The sequence below is a fragment of the Mauremys reevesii genome, linkage group 1 (assembly GCF_016161935.1).
Source record: "Mauremys reevesii isolate NIE-2019 linkage group 1, ASM1616193v1, whole genome shotgun sequence".
Classification (NCBI taxonomy): domain Eukaryota; kingdom Metazoa; phylum Chordata; order Testudines; family Geoemydidae; genus Mauremys; species Mauremys reevesii.
Window position 1 is genome coordinate 258,036,537 of NC_052623.1, and position 18,965 is coordinate 258,055,501.

The following is an 18,965-nucleotide window of genomic DNA, read 5'->3' on the forward strand; positions in this document are numbered from 1 at the left end:
GATTGTCTTTTTGTTCTGTGCATCTAGCAAAATAGGGCTGTGGTCCATGACTAGGGCTTCCGTGTGCTATGATAATACAAATAATAAATAATACTAAGACATGGATTAGGTAGAAAGGTTTACTTAGTGGCCACTCAGATTCTCTCTGGGATGGCTAATTTGCAAAGCATAATTGGGATAAAAGAATTTAGCTTCCCTGATTTAAGTATTTTCCCTCTTGCAGCTGCATCTTTTTCAAATTATGAAATCTTTTCAAGTATATAAACAAAGTGCCCACATAACTGTATTGTTTTAACCCGCATCCTTCTTCACCCTGTCCCTTCCGGTTTGTTACCCGGACTTCTTAGGTTGCATCACTGTAAACTCTTTGTCAGGTGGACCATGCTTTCTTGTATCATCTGTGAAGGACTTAGCACACATTTGGGCACTATAAAACAATCAGAGATTGTAAAATTGCTTCTGTGGTCTTAAATGAATGTGCTTATGGATGTCTGTGGAAACAGAATTGCCAATGCACATCTCAAAAATAAAACTTGGAAGTAAATGGGCTCAGTAAATTTAACATATTTATTACAGACAGGAATTGGCATCCCCTGTATTTCAGCCTCTCCTGGAAAAAAATAAAAGCCTGTGGATTAAAATATCAATAATGTATCTGAAAATAGCAAATGCCATTAAATTATTGAACTTCTATTCAAGCTTTTATTTTTTTCTTTTAAGCCATTTCAGACATTTGACATATCCAATTACTTATGTAATATAAAAGGTCAAAGAAGGGTTCTGAAGCGGAACCATTCAGTTCCTAGGGATGCTAGGCAAATCCTCTTGCTGTTGTGAAGAGATTTGCCCAAGTTTCTGAATCTGCATAGATGAGGGGAGAGGTCAGGAAGCCTCATCACATGAGCTAACTTGAAGAGCAAGTCTATAAACCCTGAAGAAATGAAGCTATCCATTGTCGCTGTGGGCATTTCAGGTGTGTGTTGAGACAGATTGAGAACATTTCAGTTGTGTCTTGTGTATGTGGACATTTTGTGTGTGATCAAGAATGTTTCACTGTGTGCAGGAATTATTGCTTATGACAGCTTTATTGGTTTGCCAGCCCTGAAGGCCTCTGTTTATGCCCAGAGCAGGTACAGCATGGGAAGCATCCGTGTGGGCTTCCCAAGTGGCTGGCCAGTGTGCCTCCCCAATTCTAGGGTGAGAGGATTGTGATACTTCTGTGCTAGGGTGACCAGGTTTCCTGATATTTAGGTGTTTGTCCCACAATTTCTCTCTGCTGGCAGCACTCGGCTTTTCCCCCTCACCCCCACCAGTGGACCCCCCCCCCAATGTGTCCTGATATTTTCTCCCTCTCATCTGGTCACCCTATTCTGTGCCCATTGAGGCCATGGCTTCCCTGATGCTGCAGATAGAGTAAGGTCCCTCCTGTCTGGCTGCTGCACCTGTGTGGCTGACAATGTGGCATCACCACACTGTGGTGTACAGCACCATGCACAGGGCTGACACATTGGGACCCCCCCCCCGGGGTGTTAGCTACGCTGGGGCCCCAGCAAACATGATGTGCTGGGCCTCAAACTGCCCTGCAGCTCCTGCCCCCAGCCCCTGCCCCTGGGGCCACTGCCTAAGGCAGCCCCCTGAGCCACAGGCTAAGCCCCGGCCCGCTGCTGCCCTGGGGTCGGGCCAGGCGGCCACAGGCCCCCAGCCGGCTCGGGGGCGGGGGGAAGCAGGCTACGGAGCTCGCCGAACCCTTTCGCTCCCCACTTCCCGCGGCTTCCATTCTATTGGTGAGTGGGCGTGGCCAAGTGGTTCCAAGAGCCCCGCCCACCGAGCTCGTGACCACGCCCCTCCCGGCCTCGCACGTCGCGCTCCTGAGTGGGCGTGACTAATGCGCCGATCCACCAATCAGCGCTGTCCTTCCGAGTGGGCGGTGCCACGCTATGTTCTTCCCGAGCCTACGCCTGCCCGCCGGCCCCTCCGCCACCCTCAGCAAAACAAAGGGGCGGGGCCACGAGGGGTCCCCTGAGGCCCTCCCGACTCGTCCCCCCCGCCTGACCGGAAGGATGTGCTCCCGGAAGTTCCGGTGCCGTCGCTGTGTGGGATAAACAGTAATGGCGGAGGCTGCGGCTCCGGGAACAACAGCGGCAACACCGGGAGCAGCAGCCACGGCCTCCAGCCCCACAGCCGCGCCCCCCGCGCCGCCGGCTGCAGCGGGGCCGGGAGGAGGCGGCGGCTGGACCAAGCAGGTCACCTGCAGGTAACGCGCTGCCAGGGGAGCGGAGTGGCACCGGGGACCCCTCGGGGCTGCTGCCCTTTCCCCGCCTGGGTCCCCCGGCGGCTGCAGCCGGGCCGGCTCCTTCCCAATCCCTGCCCCCGCCTCGCCTCTGTCCGGGCCACCGGGCAGCGGTCCGGCTAGGGAGGCATCGTCTCTGTGGAGCCTGGCACCCCCGTGACTGTGCCCAGGAGGGGCCCCCGCCAGCCCGGGCTCCGCCTCTAATCCAGCAGCTCCCCACCCATCCCGGCGCCGGTCCGGGCCGCTGTACAATTGTTCAAACTTCTTATGTTGTTGTGAAGAAGCTGGAGCTGCTTGCCCTCTGGGCGCTGCCGTGTAAACGAGAGTGAGGAATCGGATCTGCTCTCTGAGGCTGAGGGAGGGAGGGAGATTTGTTGTTTTTTTTTTTAAATGCCCCCCTCCCCTCCAACATCTCAGTGACCCAGATTTGCCAAAGCGACTAGAGATTTTGCTGGTCCAGTTGGAGATCTCTTAAAGAGGCCTGTTTTTTCAGAAAATGTTGGGTGCGCTTGCAGTCTAAACATCAGGTTCTTTTAAGGTATCTCATATTGGACACCCAAAAATCAAAGTAATACAAATGGCTTGATGTGATGAAAAATCTTAGCCAGTGTATTTGGGTTTTGTTTGGGGTTTTTTTAAATCAGAAGCAGAATTTATCCTATCTCATTCAAGTTGGAGTGGTGGGGAAAAAAGTAGGTATTGCCCAAGCAGAAAACATCAGCTCACGTAAGATACATTTAATTTCAGCTTCTTCCAAACGGAAAATGTTGAAAGGTGGAACTTGCTGCAGCAGATGGGTGGGGAAGGGTTGACAGGGTGTTCTCCCTGGCTGCTGGCTTATCTGGTTCAACTGTGGGAATGACCTATTCTGAGGATCTCTTTAAAGTGTCTAGGCAGGTAGTTGCATGGAGAAATGACTACAGTTGAGCCAACTGGCTGTTCTTGGTTAGACAGCAGGAACTGTTTCTTTGTGTGGAATTATGTCCCACCAATGGTGGATGCACATAGCTGTCAGAACACAATGTAGAAGACCCACAGTGATGATCCAAAGATGATAAATGCAGGAAGTGTAAAATGTGGGAGCATTATATTCTCAGTTCCAGATATAAATAATGTAGCATTTACTAAAATATTGGATTTATGGCTGACCTGCCCAAAGCTTGACATTTAATAAACAATGACACAGGAGGAAGCTACAAAACAGTAGGGAAATTTCTCACTTTTGCAGTACATTATGTCGATCTTTGGCACACTGTATGATTCTTTTATATAATTTTGCTTCCTTCAAGCTTATTTTATTTCTGCAGGACCATCAGAAATACAGAGATTTGACACATTCTGCTGAGACTTTCTCAGTGTACAGAAATCTGCAAATCATAAACTCTACACGGCAAGATTGGCAAGATGGGCTGCTTTTGAACCATCTATTGTAGGGATGCTTGCAAGTAGAAATAAATATGAAATATTGCTGTTTTGGTAATTCACAATAATTAAGGTAAAAATCAGGTCATACTGCAGTCTGCAGTAATTCAAGTACTACAGTATACACAGCAAAATGAAAATTCAAGCTAATATCTGGGCTCATTCTTCTAATTTCTTGGCATATAAATATGTTGGACATTGCAAAGGTAAAAAAGTATCCCTCTCTTGGATTAAGAGGTAGATCATGTCATTCTGCAATACCATATGCCTTGTTGCTTTGTACAACAATTAAACAAAAGAGTTGTGTGCCCATTCTCTAAGTTAGAAGACGTGCAACATTGCAATTGCTATCAGAGTGTGTAGCTTGGCGTATTTTGCCCATTAATAACAGTCGTTCTGTAAGCGTACATAGAGCTTTACAAACCACAAAGATGCTTCAGGTTCCTGACCTGAAGAGTTCATAATCACTTTCTGATAATAAGGTACGCAGGATGACAGTTCAGTCATGAGCATGTCTATGAAAATTTTCCTGTGATCTTTAATCCTTAATATTTTGTTCTGATAATCAGAATTGATATGAGTGGATGTTGTTGTAGTTCTAACTCTTATGCTGAGAGGAGAGAGAGAGGGGAGAAATTTATTTCATTTCACAAGCTAATTTTTCAGCTTTGCTGACTTTAAAATGTAATTCTAAGTGGAACATACAACACTTGTTTCATTAAAGTAGGGGTGTGACAATTTGACATATAGTTAAAGAAGTGACAGTAAAATGTGATAAGTGGGATTACCAAAAAAACCAGAGAAAACTGAAGAGTATTTTGACAGCGACAAATAATTTCCTGTCTTGAAAGTCAACTGCTGACTCTACTAGAAAACATTAAGTAATTATATCAGACTTTTAGAAATTAGCAAGAGAAAAACTCTTGAGTTTGATCTAAACATTTAAATAAAATCAGTTGTTTAGAAAGTAAAAATGTCAAGTTATACAGAAGCATAATTAAGGAGCTGCTCAGCTTGTGGGCAAAATCTGTGCTGAATTGCAATTAAAATGGACATATTTAATAGACTATAGTAAAAATATTCCAAAACCACTTGGGGAGGTAAAATAGAGAACTATTCTTGGGAGGGAAGTATAAAGAACAAATTCTAGCTTTGAATCGCATACTGTCTGTCTCTTTTCTTGTATATTCTTCTAGTAGAGCAAATGCACCCTCAAAACCATTATCTGAAAGTAATACAGTAGAACCTCAGAGTTAAACACCTCCTGAATGGAGGTTGTTCATCACTCTGAAATGTTCGTAACTCTGAACAAAGCACTATGGTTGGTCTTTCAAAAGTTTCCAACTGAACATTGACATGATATAGCTTTGAAACTTTACTATGCAGAAGAAAAAGGCTGCTTTTAATCATCTTAATTTAATTGAAACAAGCGCAGAAATGGTTTCCTTACCATGTCAAATCTTTTTTTTAAACTTTCCCTTTATTTTTTTAGTACCGTACAGTACTTGCTTTTTTTGTTGCTGCTGATTGCATACTTCTGGTTGCAAAATGAGATTTGTGGCTGACCGGTCAGTTCGTAACTCTGGTGCTTGTAATTCTGTGGTTCTGTAAGAAGCTAGCTAGGAAGCTGGCTGACCGTTTCAGATGTTTGCTCATTTGAAAGTGGCCTGGAGTGTCTACAGCCTGCTATTATAAATGGTGTTGATATTTAGGATTGGAAATCTCCGTTCTGCGTGATGGGGAGCTGTAAAATGATGTGACTACTTGGATAAGGAAAGCTAGATCCTGTAAGAGAACTGGCAAGCTGGAAGTCTAGTCTAATTAAAATAATGTGAGCCATGGCCATGTCTGACTCCTTGGAAGGTAAGAGGTGGTCTCATTTGTGCTATTAGTGTAGATATTTTGGGGTACCTCTAATGGAAGGAATCCCAAATCTGATAAGATTACATAGTGGGAAAACAAATGTTGAATTTTGGGGGAGTATTGAGGGCTGGCTGGTACATTTTTGTAAGTGTGCTCTTAGCATGGACTATTGGGTCTGCTCTACTCTAGTCACAAGTGAAACTCCCATTAATCTCAAAGGCAATTGAACATGCTTATAGACTCAGTGCGGAGCTGTTGAATGTGAAGCAGCAGGAGGAGAAATGGCAGAGAACTGTGCCTAGCTATGTACTAAGTGGACTGGAAGAGAAGGAAACAGTTTGTCTTCAATATACAGAATGTAGCCTATTAATTTCTGAAGGCCAAGCTGGTTACATGAAATTAAATAAACTAGTGATCTGTGTGTTCGTTCTTGTTTGCAATTTGCTCAGATGAATGAATGAGTTATCTAGTCATGTCATTTTGAAAGCACCTGCTGCCATGGTACATAAGTATCACACCTATCAGTGTCAATATTGCCCAGCCTAATGACCATACATAATTACTTGTATATAAAGGTATTCAAGCCCACAGAATTTTGTTGAGTGTAGTAGAAATAGACCTGGAATTATACGGTTTATCAGACGCATGCAACCACAAGTTAATAGTAGGCTATCAAAAGTTGCTCTTTTATAACTGCTAACCTGATGTGCTCTAATGCAAGCTTTGCAGAAAAACTGTGATATTAGCTGTGGATGAATGATGATGTGAAGAGTGATGGGGAGGAATTTGTTCTGTTTCAGTAACTTTCTAGTTACCCGATTTATTTATTTCCTGGTGAATTTCTTGATTTTTTTTTAAAGCAAAATGTACGTTGCACTTCCGAGCTTTTGTGAACGTGTGAAAAGAATAGTTTACCTAAGTTCAATTTGCTAATAGGGTTCTGTAGTAGAGAATTTTTGTTGCCATTGCTTTGAGTGGTTTTTATTATACCTTGTTAGTTGGGGTAAAAAGGCTTGGTTCTTGCTCTGAAATTTTATTTTAGTTCTAGTAAAACAAGCCTGAATCTTACCATGAAAAGGACATAATAGTCTTCCTAAACAAAGATGATTACTGGCTTGTCTCAAGAAGCTGTTTCTTTGATCTTAAATACTCATGAGAAATGCTTCTCTTACCCTAAGGAAGTCCAGAGCAAGTAGTTTGCTCTGACGAATGTTTTAATCTCTTGCATCATGTTGAAGAGCTTAACCTCAGATGGATATCAGTCAGCTATTAGGCAGATGTTCTCAATCCGTGGTACAAAATGTAATATTGAAACAAAGATGGGAAGATTCTTAAGGTTTTAATATTTTGAGGTTAGGGAGCAGGAGGAGGAAGAAACAAGGTTGAAATATTCTAGATAACTATTCTAGATGAGTTGTGTTGTCAGCAACACTTCAGTACTGTGTGAAACTTGTGGATGGTTATCCACAGAGGTTCAAGACTTGAGCATGGGGAACTCTCCCTCTGCTTTACAGCTTGTGGTAAAGGTTTTTAGTTGTTGCTTTGGAATTTTATAGTGGAATTGCATCTCTCTTAATACCTTCTCTGTGTAAGACCATATGCCCTGTAGATCTGTGTTTTTTTGATGTTAGGTAGTCACTGAAATGCGTATGGGTGGAAATGAAAGGAGTAATGGTTACTGTCATAAACATACAGCTAAGGGTAGCATAAAATCCTGCTTTACCCTGTAAAGGGTTAATTCCTCTTTTACCTGTAAAGGGTTAAGAAGCTCAGATAACCTGGGTGACACCTGACCAAAAGGACCAATAAGGGGAGAAGATACTTTCAAATCTGTGGGGGAAGGTTTTGGTCTGTCTCTTTCAGAGCCAGCCAAGAAACCAGGCAGGAAAATTACATCTTCTTAAGTATATCTGAACTAAGCATCTAGTCTTGCAGAAATAGTAAGTAATAGCAGAAAAGAAATGCGTTAGATTAACTTTTGTTTTAGCTTGTGAATTTTCCCTGTGCTAAGAGGGAGGTTTATCCCTGTTTTTGTAACTTTAAGGTTTTGCCTAGAGGGGAAATCCTCTGTGTTCTTGAGTCTTTTGTTATTCTGTAAAGAACTTACCATCCTGATTTTACAGAGGTGATTCTTTTACCTTTTCTTTAATTAAAATTCTTCTTTTAAGAACCTGATTGATTTTTTTCATTGTTCTTAAGATCCAAGGGTTTGGGTCTGTGTTCACCTTTACCAATTGTTGAGGATATTATTCTCAAGCATCCCCCAGGAAAGGGGGTGTAGGGCTTGGGGGGATATTTGGTGAAGGTAGGGCTCCAAGTGGCCCTCCCTGAATGTTTGTTTAAATCACTTGGTGGTAGCAGCGATACTAAGGCTAGAAAGGAATTTGTGCCTTGGGGATGTTTTAACCTAAGGTGGTAAAAATAAGCTTATGTGATTTTTCATGTGGGTACCCACATCTGTACCCCAGAGTTCAGAGTGGGGAAGGAACCCTGACAGTTACCGTGACACACTGTACCTCAGAATGACACCCTGTAACCCCCATATTCATCATTCATATATGGTTGTGATATTTCATACAAAGCATGCCATGTGAGTTATCATATGAAAGGTCATAATCTGCTGAAACCTGTTGTTTTGTCTAAATATATTTATCACTAGTATGTATACAATTATGAGATTGTGCTGTATTGCTACTGAAATATGCTGTAAGTTTGCTAGTGGCAGACAGAGAATCCTTGGCCAGATGGGTGTTGACTGCCCATTACAACTGGGAGTGGATGGGTCATTACACAAAGTAAAAACTATTTCCCCATGCTAATTTTTCCCTTACCATTACTCACACCTTCTTGTCAACTGTTGGAAATGGGCCATCCTGATTATCACTACAGAAGTTTTTTTTCTCCTGCTAATAATAGCTCACCTTAATTGATTAGTCTCATTATAGTTGGTATGGCAACACCCATTTTTTCATGTTCTCTGTGTGTGTATATATCTTCCACTGCATACATCTGATGAAGTAGGTTTTAGCCCACGAAAGCTTATGCCCAAATAAATTTGTTAGTCTCCAAGGTGCCACAAGTATTCCTCGTTCTCATTACAATTGTATGACTCAACTATGCAAACACCACATAAGGGGAACTGCACTGTGACCTGGGGGCTGCTTGTTTACTGTGACTCAGCAAAGCGCATCAGGACATGTGTAGGCTTAGTGTCTGCCAGGCACATGGGCCAAGGGTATAAAATAAGGAACAGTTGCAGCATGAGAGGGCTTTTCTCCTCGCCCACCTACACTGGAAACAATAGGGAAGCTGAGAAGACGAAGATCATCTGAGGAGACTGGTCCAGGCTTCAGGAGGGAAGGCTGTGCATTAGGGACTTTAACATCCAGTGCGGGGGTGAGAACATTGCTTGATCTAAATACTGTCTGGTGTGATAAGGTTTAAGATTTAGATTGTGCACTTATTTTTATTTTCTTTGGTAACTATCTCTGTCCTTTCCTGTATACCACTTGTAGTTAATAAACCTGTTTTATATTTTACCAGAAACAGTGTCTTTTGCTTGAAGTGCTTGGGAAACCTTTGCTCAGTGTACAAAAGCCGATGCATGTCCTCTCCACATCGAGGGAGGGGTGGACTGGGTAATAAACTTACACTGGTCAGGCTTCCGACCAAGGCAAGATGGTACAGCCTAGGCTGGGGAGCTGTGAGAATTGGCTGGAGCCTCTCTATTGTTAGTTCATGAGTGGCTGGAAGAAGTCTTCATGTAACTCAGCTGGGTATGTCCTTTCCTGTGGATGTCTGTGTAAGTGCAGTACCTGGAGGAGTTCGCAGCTTGTCACGCATCACAGTGTGAGAGGGAGCCCAGGTTGGGAGGACAAAGGGCTCAGCGGTCCCACCCTGGGGATCCCACCACAATTGCACTTCAAGTTTTGTTGGATAATCAGCTGCACCCAACTCATTCTAGAGGGGGAGTGCCACAGCAATTTTGTCCTGGGAAGAGATTGAACTGTGCGCACATCAGTACTGTTTGATATGCCATCAGCAGCCAGGGGCTTGTTCTTGCAAGATGCTCAGTTCTCTGGCCCCAGTCACAATGCAGTTAAGCACCTGCTTAACTTTAAGCATGAGACTAATCCATCTTGCAGGATCAAGCCCTAGATCACAAGGGAGATACAATTTGTTTTTAATACATAAAATAAATTTTAGTTGGATGCCTTCCATAAGCAACTCAGTGTTTGACTCAGAGGGAATTTAAATTTCCTCTTAGGCACTCCAAGAAAAACTGGTCTGCCACTTGACTAGAGCTAATCAAATAGAGGATATTTTAGACATGCTCCCATCCTTTGAAATATTCAGTAAAACCTTCTCTTGGCTATAGAGTATTTCTTCAAACCCAAGTATTTTGAGCTACTTCCTTTCTTAGTAATAGTGTGACACTGTCTCCCAACAAATATTCTGCTTGAATTCTTGTATGTTTTTCAAGCAGGTTCTATTGTAGTACCTTTTGCTGATTATTTTTTTTTGTTTTTTTGAGGGGGGCAGTTAAAGCCTCTAGTATAGATTCTTCATACCTATGGCTAGGTAAGGAATTCCCTAACTGCAAATGATATTGTTTTATCCAAACAGGTGGAAAATGCCTAGAATGGCGGACAAAAAATTCGTGTCACTCATCTGAGTTTTCAACTCTCCCTTGAACGTATGATTTGTTAATCTGTTGATTACTCAGCCATGGTATATTACAAATATGGTGTCCATTAGATGATGGGAGTGGGGCGGGGAGGAGGACAACAAGGTGAACAGAGTGAAGAACCTTAGCTTGTCCCTTTTGTTCCATTTTTGCGGATCTTCCACTTGTGTATTTCTGGAACCAAAACTGAAGGGGTTAAAATTATGTATTAACTGATGCTTTGACCAATTATCAGAAACTTACTGTGGGGTTTCTTCTTGGTAATAATGCTACAAGCAGTGCACCATAAATCTAGGGGTACTTTTTGTGCACTCAGCTAAAAAGTAGAATTTCTTAATGAGTCTCATGAAATGTTTCTCTTAATTTCAGTTTACAAGAAATATGGCAGAGTCTGTCAAACCATATGATAGAAATATAGTTAACTGTACTAAGAGCTATTGTCACGTAAACTGTACCATTTTTCTTTTTCTGGAAAACTACCACCATTTGTTAATACACCTCTCCTCCAATATAACGCTGTCCTCAGGAGCCAAAAAATCTGACCGAGTTATAGGTGAAACCGTGTTATATTGACCTTGCTTTGATCCTCCGGAGTGCGCAGCCCCGCCCACCCAGAGCGCTGCTTTACCGCGTTATATCCAAATTCGTGTTATATCGGGTCACATTATAGCGGGGTAGAGGTGTATCTTCCAACACTTTCACAGTGCAATATGAATATTGGCTCTCTTGCCCTCTTTATTTTGAGGCATCCCCTACTTAATCTTTAGATAAGGATATGTATGTGTCCTTTTTTCCATAAACAGACTGGAGGATTTGAATAAAACTGATATGATGGCTTGCTAGATCACTATCAGTAGTTTGTACAAAGTGTTCTGAATGTTAAGAACAAACAATTTTCCATTTCTACCTGAAATAAATTCTTGCATACCTGTTGGAGGATGGTAGTTCTTAAAGGGAATGGAATAGAACAAATCTAGCATTCACTCTTTTTAATAACAGCAGTATTAACAGGTGTTTGGCTGCTTCCTTAGACAGTGTAAGACTTGCAGAAGAATGACAACTTTTTTTGGGGAAAACAGATGAACAATGGCCAGGTGAATGACTTGGTATCTTGGTAATAAATTATAATATCTAGATTTTGTCAGTTACATATAGGGCCGCCGGAGGGATGGGGGAAGCAAGTTGGGTAATTTGCCCTGGGCCCCGCGGGGGCCCCGCGAGCCCTGGCCCAGCGGCGGTCCGGGTCTTCGGCGGCATTTTGGCGGCGGGGGTCCCTTCAGTGCTGCTGAAGACGCAGAGTGACTGAAGGGCCCCCCGCCACCGCAATAGACCCGGACCACTGCCGTGTGAGTACAAGCACCGCAGCTCCCCCGCTTTGCCCCAGGCCCCCTGAATCCTCTGGGCGGCCCTGGTTACATATCTGTATTTGAATATAGTCTTGTTTTTCTTTGTGAATAACACACAACCCTCCCATTTAGGAATTAATTGTAACTTCTGAATAAAGAGCACTCATGAAACAACTGTGTTTTAAAAGACTGTTTGTTTTTACTGAGTATTCTGATCCTTCCATGAAATGCTGTCTTCTTGAAAGGAGAATACTAGCCTTTATTAAACTTACTGTGTTTTCCTTCTGTTTTTAGAAGGATAACTCTTTCCAAGAGAGCGTTTGTTTGAATGACTATAGTAGATTTCTCTCTAATTGACATGGATTCTCTGATTTAGGAATTGTAATGTTAACTTCAAATGTTTTTGTGTGTTCTCACACTTCTTTATTATTCTCTTCTCTCTCCTCCCCCCCCCCCCCGCCCCCCAACGGACTACTAACTCAATTTCTTTGATCCTAGTGAAGTCTTATATTGCTACCTATAAAAATTATATGAACTGGCTCATAACATCTTTTGAATGATCTGTATACACATATACCCACTTCTCAATTCACCATCTTTGCTGAAAACTTAGACCATTTATCTATGCTCTAGAAGCAGCTGCCTAGCCAGCAGAGGGAACTCAGTTAAACTAACGAATTCCGTCCCTGGTATCTGTTACTGGAGTACAGTGAAGTGGCCATGGAGCCTGGTTAGCTTGTTAACTTAATCTGAAACAAATAGAAAAATATATCTTTTTCAGATGGATAAGAAAAAAAGGAAGAAAAATATTTGTTAAAACATAGATAGTGTGTTCAGAAATAAAATGAGAGGGTTTTTTTTATTTCATAACAAGCATGCAAATTTCTTTGAGTCCCAGGACACTAAACAAATACAAACAAGCATGATCTGACAGATTTGTGTGGCTTTCTGAATTTAAAGATTGGCACAGTCCCCAGGCAGCACCTTAAAGTGTCAAAAGGTGCTAATAACAATTGTATACATATTTTCTCCTTAATTGGCATTTGGGCATCCTCTGAAGAGGAACTAGATCCATTTTCACAGGGCCCACATAGAGGTCAACGTCACTGAATTGAAAAGGGTGGAGGCAGTGGCTGAAAAAACAAAATGGAGCTACTTGGAGACAGAATGAAGTACACTAAATTCAGAACTGATATACTTGAACAGACAAATCTATTAAAAAGACCTTCCAAATCCATGGAAAGGAAATGTTGCGTATTGACTTGACTAATAGTTGTACTATTGATAAGACATTTGATGTATAACAGGAGCTACTGGAAAAGCAAATACAAACTTATAATTCAGGACTGGCTATCTGCACTCAAATGTGGAAGTGACCATTTTTTGGAATAGTCGGTTACAAACATACTTGTTCTCTTCTCAGGTGAGCTTTAAGTTATAGTTAAGGTTGTAAATAATTCTATTAAGTGAAAATCTTCAATAGGATACTTAGTTTTATATCCAGGCAATTCACAGTTGGTTACACTTAAAATTTTAAAAATTAAAAATGGAAATAGAGTACAAATAGGAATGATAGAGTAGGTCATATTGGTGAAGAGGTCATGCTGCTAAAGCAGTGGCAGTATGTTTAAAAAAAAAAGGGGGGGGATCAAGATTAAAATCTTACATGACTCAAACCGTACCATAGAATCTCTGTGGATAGAAATTCCATGCTTGAATAATAAGATTATAGCAGTAGGCTTATACAACAGATCATCTGATCAGGATGATGGCATTGGTTGTGAAATGCTAAGGGAGGTTAAAGAGGCTAGAAAACCAGAAAACGATATAATGGTGATTTCAGCTATCCTCATATTGACTGACAGTCACCTCGTGGCGCAATGCAGAGATAAAATTTCTAGACGCCATAAATGACTGCTTCTTGGAGCAACTAGTCCTATAACCCACAAGAGGAGAGGCAATTCTTGATTTAGTCCTAAGTGAAGCACAGGGTCTAGTTCAAGAGGTAGCTGTAGCTGAATGGCTCAGTAATAGTGACCATAAGATAATTAAATTTTGTTTAGCAGCCTTTTGGGGGGGTGGAGTACCAAAAAACTCACCACAATGACATTTAACTTTAAAAGGGGCAACTGCACAAGTAGGAGGACACTAGATAGACACAAATTAAAAAGAGCAGTGACAAGAATAAAATGCCTGTAAGCAGCATGGAGACTACTTTAATTGCATAATAGAGGCTCAGACTAAATGTCTACCCCAAATAAAAAAGATGGCAGGAGGACCAAAAGAATGTCACCATGGCTAAACAGCTGCATAATGGAGGTCATTAGAGGCAAAAAAGCATCCTCTAAAGTTCAGAAGTCAAATGCTAGTGAGAATAATAACATTCACAAACTCTGGCAGGTTAGGTGTAAAAATATAATAAGGCAGGCCAGTAAAGAATTTGAGAAGCAACTTGCCAGAGATACACAAACTAACAGTAAGAAATTATGTTTTAAGTACCTCAGAAGCAGGAAGCCTGGCAAACAGGCAGCGGGGCCACTAGATGACCAAAGCGTTGTGGGAGCGCTCAAAGGAAACAAGGCCATTGCAAAGAAGCTACATGAATTCTTTGCTTCAGTCTCCACTGCAGAGGATATGAGGAAGATACCCAGGTAGATTTGTCACCCAAAAAAGGATAGCTCTAAAATGCTGTCCAACAATGATGTGCCAATAGAAGAGGTTTTTAGAACAAATTGATAAATTTAAAAAGTAATAAGTCATCAAGAACAGATGGTATCACCCAAGAGTTCTGAAGGAACTTAAATATGGAATTGCAGAACTACTAACTGTAGTCTGTAACCTGTCACTGAAACAAGCCTCTGCAACAGATGACTGGAAGGGAACTAATGCAATGCCGGTGAGGTGATCCTGATAATTACAGGCCAGTGAGCCTAACTTCAGTACAGGACAAATTGGTGAGGCATGATTTCCTTTTACAAAAGCCATGTTGACTCTTCCCCAACAATTTGAGTTTATGTATGTGTCTGATAATTCTTTTCTTTACTATAGTTTCAACCAATCTATTAGTACTATTTTGAGGGAGTCAGCAAGTATGTGGATAAGAGTGACCTACATTCAAAAACCAGTAGGAGAACACTTCAACTTCTCTAATCACTCAGTGACAGACGTTAAGGTGGCAATTTTGCAACAGAAAAGCTTCAAAAACAGACTCCAACGAGAAGCTGCTGAACTTGAATTAATATGCAAACTAGATACTATTAACTTAGGTTTGAACAGAGACTGGGAATGGCTCGGTCATTACACTAATTGAATCTATTTCCCCATGTTAAAGTATCCTCATGCCTTCGTGTCAACTGTCCGAAATTGGCCATCTTGATTATCGCTTCAAAAGTTTTTCTGTCCTGCTGATAATAGCTTCTCTTAATTAATTAGCCTCTTACAGTTGTTATGGGTACTTCCACCTTTTCATGTTCTCTTTATGTATAAATATCTTCTTACTGTATGTTCCATTCTGTGCATCCGATGAAGTGGGCTGTAGCCCACGAAAGCTTATGCTCAGATAAATTTGTTAGTCTCTGAGGTGCCACAAGTACTCCTGTTCTTTCTACTTGATGTAGTGTACTTGAATTTTCAGAAAGCCTTTGATAAGGTACCTCATTGACGGTTTTTAAGGAAACTTAATCGCCAAGTGATGGACGGAAAGTCCTCTCATGGATCAGTAACTGGTTAAAAGATAGGAAACAAAGGGTAAGAATAAATAGTCAGTTTTCACAATGCAGAGAAGTGAACAGTGTGATCCACCCAAGGCTCTGTACTTGGATATGTGCTGTTCAATATGTTCATTAATGACCTAGAAAAGAGACTGAACAGTGAAGTGGCAAAATTTGCAGACAGTACAAAATTATTCAAGATCGGTAAGTCCAAAGCAGACGGCAAGGAGTTACAGGGGGATCTCACAAAACAGTGACTGACTGGACAAGAAAATGGAAGATGAAATCAGTGTTGATAAATTCAAAGTAATGCACACTTGAAAGCATAATCCCAACTATATATATACAATGATGAGCCCAAAATTAGCTATTACCACTAAAGAAAGAGATCTTGGCGTCACCGTGGATAGTTCTCAGAAAAACTTCTATTGCACAGCTGCAGTCAAAAAAGGCTAAGGCTATGAGCAGGCCTTCACTATCTGCCCATCCGGCAGGTAGTGATCGATCTATTGGAGGTCGATTTATCGTGTCTAGTGTAGACGCGATAAAATTGATCCCCGATCGCGCTCCCCGTTGACTTGAACTCCAGCTCGCGAGAGGCAGAAGTGGAGTCGACGGGGGAGCGGCAGTGGTCAACTCGCTGCCATCCTCGTGGCCAGGTAAGTCAACCTAAGATGCGCTGACTTCAGCTACGCTATTCACATAGCTGAAGTTGCGTATCTTAGGTCAACCCCTCAGCTAGTGTAGACCTGGGCTGAGTTAAGTCTTGTGAAGTAGAGGTCAGGCTCAATAGGTGATATGCATGTGGATTGCAGATGGAGTGTGAACTACTTCTGGAGCATGGTGCAGCATTTGGCTCATAATAAAATAAAGTGAGGAAAATAGCCTAAGGACAACACCAACCATTCAAAATTTATAAGCAAAAGTCTTTCATTGGGGTGGATGTAGGGCTTGTGCTTGTGCTTTTTCATTTTACATTGCTGCAGACATTTCAAATGTCTGCAGAATTTTTGTCCAATATGCTGTAGAATATAGGAGGACCATCTCACTAAGTTTGATTGCCATATCTTCATTTCTAAACAGGCTTCACAGAAGATGAGCGTGAATCAGCTGGCTACTTCCATCCTCCATGTTCCAAATTGTGCTGATACAAGTCTTGGCCACTGCTATGTGACATGCTTTCTCTTGTGGGATTAAATGACCCTCTTCTGTGTGCAAGGGACCATTTTAAAAATGCAGTTTCAAAAAAATCTTTGGTAGAAACCTGAGACTTGGTCCTGCAAGATATTGTGTGGGTGGTTGGCATCTGACAAGTCTGGGCTTTCCTGGCTTAACAAGATGAATTCCAGAACTTGAGTAATTTTGGTGCTTAATACGGAGTTATTGAAGAACCGACAGTTACAGTTGTACACACTCATAACCTTTCCTGGTAGCCTCTTCCAGTTGGACACTGGTCATTTCACAGATTCCACTCTAGCCTCAGTCTTGGCCATCCAAATTACTCAGTTGAGTTTTGAGTATATTTTCAGTTTTCCTCTCCATGTGCTATTGTGTCTCATGCAGCTTTTCAAGCCAGTTCTGCTCATTGGGAGGCAGAAAGAAGACTGGCTTAAAGATGGAGTCTAGCCTTCATGCTGGGAATCGGGGGGTGGGAGGGCTCCTAAAGAAATCTGCTTGGTCCAACTACTAATTCCAACTGTGCTAACTTCCATTTGACATATCAGCAAAATCTCCCATAGACCTCGATGATCACATAAGTTTCAAAAAACAGTTAAAACTTGAAAGGACACCAAGAATCTGTATTTGAATCATGTTACAACCAAATTAATTAGTTCTCCATGTATGTACAATTCCAACCCTTCAGAAACAGTGTTTGCTACAAGGCAGTGTGTCATTAGGACTAACTTAGAATTCAGGGGCACCCTAGGTAAAAAGACTAAATTGGTCTTTGTTGAAGTATCGTACGAGGGTTCATTGCTATAAACCAACTTGTATATTTTGATCCTGAGATGGTAAATTGGGAGTGGGGTGTGTTGTCTCAAATTTACACCTTCTCTTGAACATTTCTAGTTTATTGACTTTCTCAAAAATATTGAAATCAGTATAGTTGTCAAGAGTTTCTGATAGCTAAAGTTTTCTGATAACTAAATTTGAGAAGCGACTTTACTTATAAAATAGAAGAAGTTTGTGTTGCTACTTTTTCTAGTTCAGTCTCTCAGGATGTAATAATGTGTTCTGTTTAGCTTATTGCTTCCAGCTAAATTTAAAGATTATCTTGCCTTAATATAAATTTATAAATGCTGACTTTGGAATCTGAACACTTGTGTCATGACTCAGTTTCTAGTATCTTGAATATGAATCTATACTTGTGTTTATAGTTTGAGCCATAATATTATCTCAAGCTGCCTTTCAGGGACATATGTAGGCATAAGTAAGCACCCTATATGGTATTCTAAAATATGTCCAATGTGACTGTTATGCAGTCAGAACTTTGAATTTCCTGACTTTTGAATCTCAAGAACAATGTTGCGTTAAGTTTAATTATAACTATAATATTCAAGTGAATTTTGTTTACAATATTTAAGCTAACTTTGAACATTATCTTTAAAGGTTGAATGAAGGGCTTCACTATCTATATGGGGTAGGAAACTCAGTTTCTTCCAAATCATCCAGTAAGGAGCAGGATTGCCAGGGAGTTCAGCCATCTGAATTCACTGATGGCCCAAAATTGGTGCTGATTTCATGATGCTTGCCGGCAGCAAAAGCATACTATTGAGGCAAAGTACCTCTGCAAGGTTCCTGACTTCACTATGGCAGCTTAGCTCCTTCAGAAACTTTGCTGATGTGATCTTGTCAGTGACAGCACTGCAGGTCTCAGTGATAGAGGTTGCATTATTAGAGGTGATGTTACAGCTGGTTGAACAAACAGTATCTTTCAGGTAGATTTCAGCCCCCTGGCTTTTCCCTGGCCCAGAGCCATCAGTGGGCGTCTGTGGTACCTGGGTCAAAGTGAGAGAATAAACTGTTACTCTCCTCACAGAATTGGTGTTCCAATTTCCTTCTTCTGGGTTTTGCTACCCTCTGCACCAGTGTATCGGGGCAGCATGTGGCTCACTGGCTTTTTTTTCCTCTTGGCATGTGGTCCAAGAGCTCATCACTCTTTATTGCTGAAGTTCTTATTAATTCAACATTGCTTTCATTTCATTTACATTTACTTGTATGGTAATATATCTGAAAATCCTAATCTGCACAGCTCTCTTCTATTGGTTCACTTCTGTAATCTTTTGTCTTGCAGGTATTTCATGCATGGGGTTTGCAAGGAAGGGAACAACTGCCGTTACTCCCATGATCTCTCCACAAGTCAGTCTGCTATGGTGTGCAGGTATTATCAGCGAGGATGCTGTGCTTACGGAGATCGTTGCCGGTAAGGAAATATTGCTGAATGTTATTTCTTTGAAAGAGGGACTTTCATCCTCAAGTTCCAGTGTGGAAGACTCAGCGGAGGTTGTCTATTAATGAGAGAAAATAAGAGAGAACAAAACTTGAGCAATATTTTCCTATATTCCATTGAAACTGCCAAATTGTTTTAATAAGAATCTCTCCTTCGCAGCCCACCTCCTCCCTTTTGCTGAGTCCTACAGTGACAT

At 41.6% G+C, this 18,965-nt stretch overlaps 1 protein-coding gene across 1 annotated transcript in view; it reads left to right on the forward strand.

The window, feature by feature from the left end:
- The first annotated feature begins 1,956 nt into the window (after nt 1-1,956).
- MKRN1 (makorin ring finger protein 1) overlaps nt 1,957-18,965 on the forward strand; it is a 30,961-nt gene continuing 13,952 nt past the window's right edge. The window contains exons 1-2 of the mRNA XM_039519948.1: nt 1,957-2,254; nt 18,614-18,742. Coding sequence (XP_039375882.1) covers nt 2,109-2,254; nt 18,614-18,742 — 275 coding nt within the window. The 5' untranslated portion in view covers nt 1,957-2,108. The remainder of the gene's footprint in view (nt 2,255-18,613; nt 18,743-18,965) is intronic.